The sequence below is a fragment of the Capsicum annuum genome, chromosome 3, assembly GCF_002878395.1.
Source record: "Capsicum annuum cultivar UCD-10X-F1 chromosome 3, UCD10Xv1.1, whole genome shotgun sequence".
Classification (NCBI taxonomy): domain Eukaryota; kingdom Viridiplantae; phylum Streptophyta; class Magnoliopsida; order Solanales; family Solanaceae; genus Capsicum; species Capsicum annuum.
In genome coordinates this window covers 112339134-112350257 of record NC_061113.1, presented here as the reverse complement: position 1 = coordinate 112350257, position 11124 = coordinate 112339134, and the positions used below count along the sequence as shown (strand labels likewise).

Here is an 11124-nt window from a genome sequence, read left to right as displayed (position 1 = left end):
ATATTTTATATATTTATGGGTATAAATATAATACTTTATATATTTATGGGTATAACTATAAATTAACAGTAAAATAATGTCTTTTAAATAAGGGATAAAAATAACGATGAGAGAGAAAAAAGATATATATTAATTAGCATAGCATTATATTTGAAATTATTCTTTAAAACTACTATACACGTAATATTGAAAAAGTAATGTTACAAGAAAGTTTTATATAAAAATTTAAAAGATTGGGTTATATGTAATAATAATAAAAGTTGAAATTAAAGTTGAAAAATTATGAGAACAACAAAAACCTGTTTTTTATTTTCAGAAATAAAAATTGGAATTATTTTCCGAATTTTTATGACCAAACACCACAATTTCCAACTCCAAAAATTTTTTTTGGAAAAAAGAGAAAAATTTCCATGGCCAAACACAAAATCAACAAAATTTATTGAAAATTGCAAAAATGAAGCAGCACAAAACTAATATCACTAACTAACAATTTAACAGACAAGACAGCAAAATACAAAAATAAGAACATGAAGAAAGAAAATTGGAAGAAACAACAACATGAAGAAAATAGAACAAATGCAAGCCATAGGAGTTTAGAACTCCCACCAATTCCGTACAATCACAAAATAAGAATAAAGATTGGCGTTGCTTCAACGGAGATACGTCGGAGCAACGCCGGAGCTATGTAAAGCTGGCCAGATCTTTCCATTTTAACGTGGTGTCCTTCATTAATGGAGTAAAGGAGATAAAAAAAAAAAGATAGGCGGCATGGTGGTGTTGAAGGGCGGCAGTGGCGGTGAAGGGCTGGATCTCGTCGGTCACAACCCCAGCGAGACAGCGGTGAAAGAAAGGGGAAGAGAGAAGAAAAAGGCGACAGCGTGGTAGTTTTGAGGTGTTGGGCGACGGAAAGTTGGTTGTTGTGTGCTCCGGCGGAGCTTCGCTAGAGAAGGAGCGGTGACAGTGGGTTTAGGGAGAGAGAGAAAGAGGAAAGTGATCTGTTTGTGTGGATGTGTATGAGTATTTAAAAAAGAAAAATAAATAATTTATTAAATATATCTTTTTTTCCAACACATTCCTTAAATTAGGAAAAGTAGAAGTGCGAAAGTCCAAAAAGTAAAGGAAATAGGAAAAGAAAATTAAATTAATATTATTTAGGTTAATGTGACAAGACACCGAATTATTATTATATTGTATATCAAAATAACTGACTCAGCTTTTAAAGGTCGTATTAAATAACATATAAAATAATAAATACCAATATATAAATACAAATAAAATATAAATAAAAAATAAAAAATATAATTATGTTGAAAAAATATATTATGCTATAAATACAGTGTTGTGATGTGTAAGTATGCAAATGACTGTGCAAAAATATTAAAATAATAATAAACTAATAAAAATTCTAAAATTTATGAAATTAAAGATAATTATCAATAAATTATGTAAAATTAAAATATGACAATAAATGAGTAAAAATTTAAAATAATGATGATTATTAACAATTATTAACAATTACAAAAAATATGTGAAAAAATTGCATATTGTATCATTTAATGATTAGAAAGCCTAAATGTCTTAATTTTAAGTTTAGAGAGTCAAAATTGAGTACCAACACAGTGCAAGCAACCTTATAGAGTTCGAGTGGTAGGTCTCTAGTCGAGCAGTTTAGGGTGGTCGTCTGGGCCTAGTGGTACCTTCTCCTATTGAGTCAGGCTGTAGAGGTTGTTTTGAAGAAGAAAAAATCCAGCAAAAACCTTTTTGACATTGTAGTGAGTTAAAGTGCAACAATTTCATAATTCGTCCCATACCATTTCCACATCTGTTAATTTTCTGCTGAATGTCTCTTAATATTGAGAGTCTCGTCATTAAATATAAAATATTCAATGATTACATCCCTAAAGATCCGTCTTCCTATCCCTAAAGATCAGCTTTTTTATCTCTCTAAATCCGCTATTCTATCCCACTAAATTTGCTCTTACTAAAGTCACTATTATTCTCTTTAACTACTAAATCAAATATATGTAATTACACCAATATACAACAATATATGATTACATTAATATACAATATTTACATTATGCTAACATCCCCCTCAAATTAATGCTGGTAGATCAAGAAACATCAATTTTCCGACGAGAAACTGATGTCGTTGTCGTGCCATTGATTTTGTAAATGCATCAACTATTTGAAGATCACTAGATACGTGCGGAAGAGTAATGACACTTTTATCTACATATTCTCGTATATAATGATAGTCTACTTCGATGTGTTTGGTCCACTCATGATAAATCGGATTAGTAACAATCTGAATAGCACTTGTATTGTCAGCATGGAGAGGAGTAGGATTAGATTGAGGAAATCCAATCTCAGCAAGTAGTCAATGAAGCCACATAATCTCGAAGCAAGCAATAGGCATTACTCGATATTCAGCCTCTGTTGAAGATTTTGACACGCGGTCTTGCTTCTTACTCTTCCAAGATAGCAGACTCTCCAAGAAACATGCACCAACCAGTAATCGAACGATGAATGTCAAAACATCCCGCCCAATCAGAATCACGAAAAGCATTAAGACGAATAGGCGAACCACTATGAAAGAATAATCCACGATTAGATGTTCCTCGGAGGTATCAAATGATGCGACGGACAGCCACCAAATGAAGATGACAGGGAGCTTGTATAAACTGACTAACTTGTTGAACTGCAAAAGAGATATCAGGCCAGGTAATAGTAAGGTAATTTAAGCTTCCAACTAATTGCCAAAATATAGTTGGATCAGGAAGAAGATCGCCTTCCTCCCGGCGATACTTTACATTCAATTCTAATGGAGTATCCATAGAGGAGGAATCCTGAAGACCTGCCAAAGAAATCAAATCTTGGATATATTTGTGTTGATTTAAAAACACACTGAATGAATCACGATGAACTTCCAAACCCAAGAAATATGTAAGAGTACCAAGATCTTTCATATGAAAAGAATCCTTAAGTTATTGTTGCAGGCTAGTGATTAGTGAAGACAAGTTCCAGTAATAATAATGTCATCGACATATACCAAAAGAAGAACACAACCTATGGATGTTTTTTGAAGAAACAAAGATGAGTTATAGTTGCTCTGCTAAAAAGAAAATTTTAGCAAAGTAGACCGAAATTTGTCAAACCAAGCTCTGGGAGCTTGTTTTAATCCATACAGAGACCGTTTCAACTTGCATACATATGATGTAGGTAATGAGAACAAACCTGATGGAAGTTTCATATAAATATCCTCTTTGAGATCACCATGAAGAAAAGCATTCTTGACATCCATTTGATGAAGCGTCTAGTTTTGTGAAGCAGCAATGGAAATAATAGTTCGTACCATCGTCATTTTTGCTACCGGTGCAAAAGTCTCTTCATAGTTCACATCATACTCCTGTTTGTTACCAAGAACAACCAACTGAGCTTTATACCGATCAAGAGTTCCATCAGAATGAAGTTTAATTGAATAAACCCATTTACATCCAATTGGATAGACATTTGAAGGACATGAAACAATATCTCATATGTCATTTTCTTTAAGAACCAAAAGTTCTTCCTCTATTGCCTTCTGTCAACATTCATGCTTGAAAGCTTGTGAGTAACAAGTTGGAACAGAAATGATAGATAAAGTAGATGAAAAGCCATAACAATTAGGAGGACGAGATACTCTCGTAGATCACCGAGTGGGCTCAAGAGAAGCAGGACTTGAAGAATTCTCAGATTCTAGTTGTGTAGCAATTTCAGGGGGCGGATCAATATCAGAAAGGGGTAAAGTTGGTCACCGACGTTCGTACACAAATCCAAGTTTGAACCTCTTAGAAGAAGATGACAAATCCTCAAAAGTAGGAAGAAGAAAAGAAGCGGGAGATGACTCAACATGAGTAGGAAAAAAATACTGATTCTCAAAGAAAACAACATTTCTAGAAACATGAAATTTATTAGAACATGGATCATAACAGAGAAAACCTTTCTGTGAAGTACTATAACCCATAAAAACACATTTAGTAGACTGAGCGGAAAGTTTATTATGTTGAGAAGGAGGAAGATGCACAAAACAAATACAACCAAATGTATGAAAATTATCATAGCTTGGAGTTTTGTGATAAAGACGAAAATATGGAGATTCAAGATTTAAGACTTAAGATGGTAGTCTATTAATTGAGTAAACAGTAGTAGACAAAGCTTCCACCCAATACTTAGATGGAACAGAGGACTCAATCAATAAAGTACGAGTGACATCTAAAAGATGACGATTTTTACATTCAGCAGCCCCATTTTGTTGTGGTGTATATGGACAAGAGCGTGTGAGACAATTTCTTTTTCAAGCAAAAAATTTTTGAACTCATAAGACATATATTCTCCATCGGAATCAGATCTCAATAATTTGATGCAAGTAGAAAATTGAGTCTCAATATAGGCCAAAAATGTCTTGAATATGGAAAATACCTCAGATTTGGAACGAAAAAAATATACCCACGTAAATCGAATATAATCATCTATAAATGTCACAAAATACTTGAAATGAGGATGAGAAACAATTGGTGAAATACCCCAAACATCACTATGAATGACATCAAAACACTTTGTAGCACGACGACCAAAATTAGGAAAAGGAAGAATTTTACTCTTGCCTAATTTACAAGTGGAACAATCAAAGGAAGCAGTAGAAAATTAATTTTTGTTCCCCTCTAAACCCGAATTTGATAAATAAGATAACACAATAGAATTTGGATGTCCTAAGCGCTTATGTCATACCTCAGTCTTACTAGGTGTAGAAGTACAAGCAAATGATAGAACACGAAGAATAAAAGTGTATAGGAAACAGTCGTCCAACTTTAGGCCCCTTCGCAATTATCATCCCTGATACCTAATCCTACACAAGACAACCATTACGAGAAAAATTGACATCACAATTGTTATCTACCAATTGTCCAACTGAAATAAGACTAGTGGAGAGCTTTGGTGACACAAAAATATTGTTGAAAGTTTTAGTAATATCCCCAACCTTGGTAATGGGTAAATTACTACCATTGGCAACTTGAATTTGTGATGGACCATGATACTTACGAATATTTTTTAGCATACTAGATGAGTTGGTCATATAATTGGAAGCTCCAGAATCAATAAGCCAAAAATTAGATGCAAGATCATTACTTTGTAGCCCTAAAGCTGAAAAGGCTGACATGATTATTTGTCTTACTATTTCAGGAGTAGAACTTATCCCGAAGAAGAGTTCTCAGTAGTGAAACCATTTATCCCAGCTTGAAAAGCATTAACCTTATGGTTTTGAGGGCGTGTGAGACACTCTATGATAATGTGTCCTTGTTGTTTGCAATAATTACAAAACTTCCTGCCACAATTGCTAGCAATATGAACATATCCCTTACAATTGTAGCATTGAGTTCTAGTCATATCCCTACCCTTTCCTTTACCTTGGGCAGCAAATACAACAACAATATTATCAACTTGCTTGAAAGCATTTTGTGTGACAAAACGATGCTCTTCCCGAAGTAATTCCGTTAAACAAACATCCAAGGAGGAAGACGGGTCACAATTCATCAAGTGGGAGCGAACAATCTCAAACTCAGCGTGTAACTTCATAAAAAATTCATCTCGCTTGCTTTGCTCATGAACTTGTTGAACTACAGAGAGAGATTCGACCGGTATTTTGGCATAAACAATATCTGTAAATTCTGCCCATAAGTTCTGAAATCTAGAAAAATAATCCTGAATAGAAAAATCTTCTTGAGAGTAATTAGCAATTTCATACTCTAAGTGAAAGTGTCGGGCACTATTATTTTGTTTGTAAACCCTTTGTAAATAATTTCACATGACTTTAACTGTCTTATAAGGCCTGAGATTAAGAACAATAAGAGGGTCAATTGACCCTAAAAGCCATGTCATCACCCGAGCATCTTTAATCTTCCATTCACCTAACTCTGTAGGATCAATAGGAGCAGGATCGGCTCCATCTATATGGCCCCCATAGTTCTTTTCCAATGACAAATAACTGAAACTGAAACTCCCATGACAAGAAATTCTTTCCAGTGAAACGAACACTGAATGATTCAAACTGATATGAAGTTATATTTATGAAAATTAGAAACACTGACTCAAAAAGAATAACCAAAATGACCAAGATCAAAATCCAATGTGTTAATTGCCGAGAAACAATCAACAAAAACCAAAATTTTCCAAAAAGACTGAAAGGAACCATAAATGAACTCTATGAAACAAAACAACCAAGAGAAGATTCTGATACCATGTCAATTTTCTGCTGAATGCCTCTCAATTTTGAAAGTCTTATCATTACATAGAAAATATTTAATGATTACATCCCTAAAGATCCGTCTTCCTATCCCTAAAGATCATCTTTTCTATCCCTCTAAATCCGCTATTCTATCTCATCAAATCTGCTCTTACTAAAGTCACTATTATTCTCTTTAACTATTAAATCAAATATATGTAATTACACCAATATACAACAATATATGATTACATTAATATACAATATTTACATCATGCTAACAACATCTACTGTAAATTTCCACCTGTGACTACACTAAATTGAGTCTCTTATGCGGTGTAGATATTTTTTTTTTCACGATAGTCAAACTTCAGTTACAAAAGTAGGTAACTTTCCAAGTTTAATGTGGAAACTGAGAAATAGAGGAGTAACCTGCTATAACCGGATAAATCGACCTGATGTGCTATACATAAATAGATCGAATTAATAAATTAGGAAGATAAACATGCAACCTCCTACTCGTTAATTATACTAGCGTGAAAAAAGAATCTTAGACCGTCGATATATAAACTAAATATATGTGAATTTAGCAGAAACCTTACCTGGGGTAGTGTGCGAAGCAATTAGCTACAGATGTCCCACGCGGGAGTAAAGATAAGAAAACGAAAAAACCTGCAATCATTACAGAGAAAGGTGTACAACAGCATCAAATGGAAAACTACACATGCATTTTCATCAGATCCAGATCTTTCCTTTACCTCAGTATATTGGGAAAATAATTGTCACCCGTCTACTTCCATATTACAGAAATACAACATATTCAAGTATCTCATAATTTCCTAAATATTGCCCATATCTCATAATTTCCTAAATATTGCCCATACTTTCAAGTTCTTCACAGCTAGGCCGAGCGAATTTCGCCTTCTGTTGGGCGAATATATTGACATTCAGATCTACTCAGGCATCCATAGTTGTTACATTTTGTAGCACACTGTCGGTATGAAGCAACTGTGATATTAAAGCTAATTACAGAAACGAACACTCGGTGAAACTGCATAATACAGCATGCTGGGTTCTCAAATCTGAAGCGAAGTGTATACTCCAACAAGAGATGTAGCCCTCTGTAATCCACCAAGAAGCAGCAAAAGAAGACAGAAGTTTCTTATTTTTAAGTTTTTGCCTCAAGGCAGAAACAATCATGGGCCCAAAAGTATCATTCCATAGTTTTGAGGATATTGAGCAGAAGATTGCAAGGGCAGAGTCTCAAAGCCAGTGCCCTGAACACGATTTTCTATAGTTCCAAAACGGTTCATGCCACCATTTACAATGCTGTAGCATGCCGCAACTGCAGCTGGCTGTACTACCATCACAATAGAACTTGAAACCTGACCTTGGCTACGTACAGTTTCTGCAGGCAGTGTGTGAAGTTGTCCATTGCGTCTATTCTCCATGCCATGTCCTATACCAACACCTAGATCCAAGCTAATTGCACCATTCTCTTCCACTCTGACCCTAGAACTCCCAGTTACAGGCGCTGATCCTGCCATTTCATGGCTATTAGTCCTGGCTGTTGGTACATCATGATTGTGTTTCCCCTCATATGTAGTAATTACAGCTTTGGGATCATGGGATGCCCTCTCCACATGTTTCCTGACAGGGCATCTAGCATTGGTGCACTTGTAATAACTCCTACATCACATTCACATGAATACCATAAAAACATAAGAAACGCACAGCTAGAGTGAAGAAACAACAAACAATGAGTTCATTGAATTCTGGACGTAGACTTTACAGTTTTAAGGTAAATCAACTATTTTCTATACATAAAACAATAGCTAAATAAATAATCACCCTCCGTCTAAAGACAATACAGATTGAAAGAGAGGTCAACAAATCTAGGTTCTTTCACCTTCCTGTTTAAAGAATGCCAAATTAATGTAAACATCACCAGGTCCTCCATGCATAGAGATATTCAGAAGCTTATCAGAGATCTGACGAATTTAGATGCATAATCTCTCTGCCTGCTCGGTCTTCAGTTTAGCAATTTCCAAATTCCAACCAGGAAAGCTAATTAAGGGTACTTTGAGTTTCAGAAAGAAAATTTAGGAGATCAGACATTCAACTGTGAGAATAGAAAAAAGTCACACTTGACTAAATACATGATATAGTAGGTAATCAATCCCTATGCTAACAAAATAAGTAAATATTCTATAATTAAATAGAGAATTTCCGGAGGTATCCTATGGAATACATACTACCTTGATATTTTAGCATGTGTAAGGTTTTAACTGGTCCTAGATTCCTAATTAAACATTTATCTGAAGATAAATCAATAAAAAAAAAAAAGGGTCGGCCCGGTTCATACCCATTCCGTGGGTGTCGGGGAAGGGATGTCTAGGCAGCCTCACCCCAGCTTCGCTGAAGGGCTGATTCGAACCCAGGACCTGGCACACCACGGTAAGCAAGCTTACCGCTGAGCCAAGCCGGCCCTTCCTGAAGATAAATCAATCAAGCCTGAAAATCATTCACCCTCAGACTTAGATGTCTCACTAGAAGTACATCCAGCTCACTCTGAAATGCTTGTTTGATAAGCTGCATATAGAACTCTATGGACTACTGCTGAAACAAGAGCATTACAATCAGGCATTTGGAAAATAAATGAAATGCAGAGTGGTCCAACTTTCTACATTTAGAGGTATAACGTTCACACGCAGTCATGCACGTGCATATTAAACCTTGCTTTACTTCAGCATTACAAGGGTATGAGCGAGTTGAATCTAGGGCCTCCAAATACTTTAGGCTGTCACGCTATTAAGGAGCTCTCCAGAGTACCAACAATTAAATGAGCACAGAAGCACAGATTGGATGAATGATTACTAAAGTGACTCTGTCTCAAACGACCGCTTCAAATGTTGTAGCTGTATCTTAATCTACGGGACATCAAGTGGTAGTTAACCTCTCAATCAAATTTTAGCCTAAAATAGTTGTCGAAGTATCAATACATTCAATAATGGCGCTGCTGCCATTAATCTATTATTCACACTGCCAATTTTGACACGTATTATTAATTCTATGATAGACAAAAATAGGAGGTGGATTCAGAACCAAGAAAAATCTAGTGGACAAATTTGAGTGTACAGAATATAACATAAAACATCAAACCAAAAATAGGCGGAAAAGGGGGTCAGAAGAGTCACTGCTAGGTGGGGAGAGGGAGGGCTGGTGAGCTAAATATGTTTATTTCAAATAAATAAATTTTATTTGATTTATGCACATGGCTACCAAGCAATGAGAATTGACATATAAATGATTTCAAATCATTTCTCAACAGTTGGTACAGATTCATCTAAGATCTCATTTATAGGAAGTCTAATTGGTTGTATGTGCTTACATTAAGCTGACTACGTCACAGACCAAATGCTTTCTGCTATAATAGACGACTTCCCAATTATTTCCAGTTATGGTTGTATGTGATTGTCAATAAGCTTCACAGCTTAATTATACATTACCACTACATCTCATCTCACCCAAAACAAGAGGTTGACTATCTATTTATTCACTTTGCTAAGTAGCAGTGTCATTGAGAGGGGAATCTACTGAGTCGACTAGAAAGATATAACTTAGAACATTATGGGAAACTCCCCCCTAAAAGCATTAATTTACTTTGCCCCATAAATCAACTTCTTAACCTCCATGAACTTCAGACACATAGCATTAGATGCCACACAATGCTTTACGTACCTGGGATTAGGATTACCACGTACCACCTTTTGACCGTACTTCCGCCACCTGTATCCATCATCCAATATATCAACTTCACTCACAGTTTGAACAACAACACGTGGTTCACGGATAGGCTTAACAACTGGTATAATATCCATGACACCATCCATTTTCCTGCTTTAAGATTCCAATGTTAAATCGAACTACATCACGTGAATAAATTTAGGATCCTTGGTTTTTACCTTCTTTTTGCAAATGAATCATCTTCGTCCATCTGATCATTAGAGCTGTGCAACTGAGACACTGTACCTTCAAGACCATCATCATCTGCTTGTTGAGGTGATAGTGGAGTACCACTGGGCTCAGTGTTACTAGTCTGGGCATTAGTGTTGAATTTGTCTTCAAGAAAAGATAAACCAGAGAGAGGAATAACTCCATATGAGATCAAAGAAGGTTCAATAAAAACTACCATGTCATGCCTTTGTTGAGGGGGAAAAAATCCTTAAAAAGCAATTCAGTTTACCTTCTTGACCAGTGAGGCATGCTTCTCTCTCACCTCTGTCTTCTTGGACGGACGTAAGAGCACCAGGAGTAAACCTATGGTTGGGTTGGGGTTTAGGATGATCATGGGAACCTTTATACACAATCTCTGTTATTTGTCCATCAGGAGGGCGCTCAAATATCTTTTTAACTTCACAGTTTGGGTATGTACATTTGTAGTAGCTCCTTGGGAATTCACTTCCTTTGACAAGTTTCTGGCCATACTTTCTCCAGTTATACCCATCTTCAGACGATCTATCAGCTGTTACTGATGATACATTTTTATTATCAGCAGATGACCTGTGCGAGCTTGGATTTGATTGACCTCTTTGATTTACCTCCTCATTATCAGTTGCAGCAGCAGCAGTACTAATTAACGAGGCATCTAAACAAACAGGTGTAGGTAGACTCAGCTCTTTTGAATTAGGCATCTCACTTTTAACAAGAGCTGGAGGTGCTAATGATTGAGAAGGACATCGATTTTGAACTTGAATCAGTGGTTCACTTTGCTGTTGGTTGAAACCTGCACAAATCTTCATCACAAAAATGTATTAGGAACTATCTTATTTTCTTTTAGTACCCAAGGAAGCAACATTTAA

At 35.7% G+C, this 11124-nt stretch overlaps 1 protein-coding gene across 1 annotated transcript in view; it reads right to left on the bottom strand.

Annotated features, from left to right (window-relative positions):
- Positions 1-6973: 6973 nt before the first annotated feature.
- Positions 6974-11124, bottom strand: part of LOC107863706 (probable WRKY transcription factor 20) — a gene marked incomplete at its 5' end in the record, with an annotated part of 11938 nt that continues 7787 nt past the window's right edge. The window contains 4 exon segments of the mRNA XM_016709781.2: positions 6974-7951; positions 10004-10159; positions 10228-10384; positions 10509-11058. Coding sequence (XP_016565267.1) covers positions 7459-7951; positions 10004-10159; positions 10228-10384; positions 10509-11058 — 1356 coding nt within the window. The 3' untranslated portion in view covers positions 6974-7458.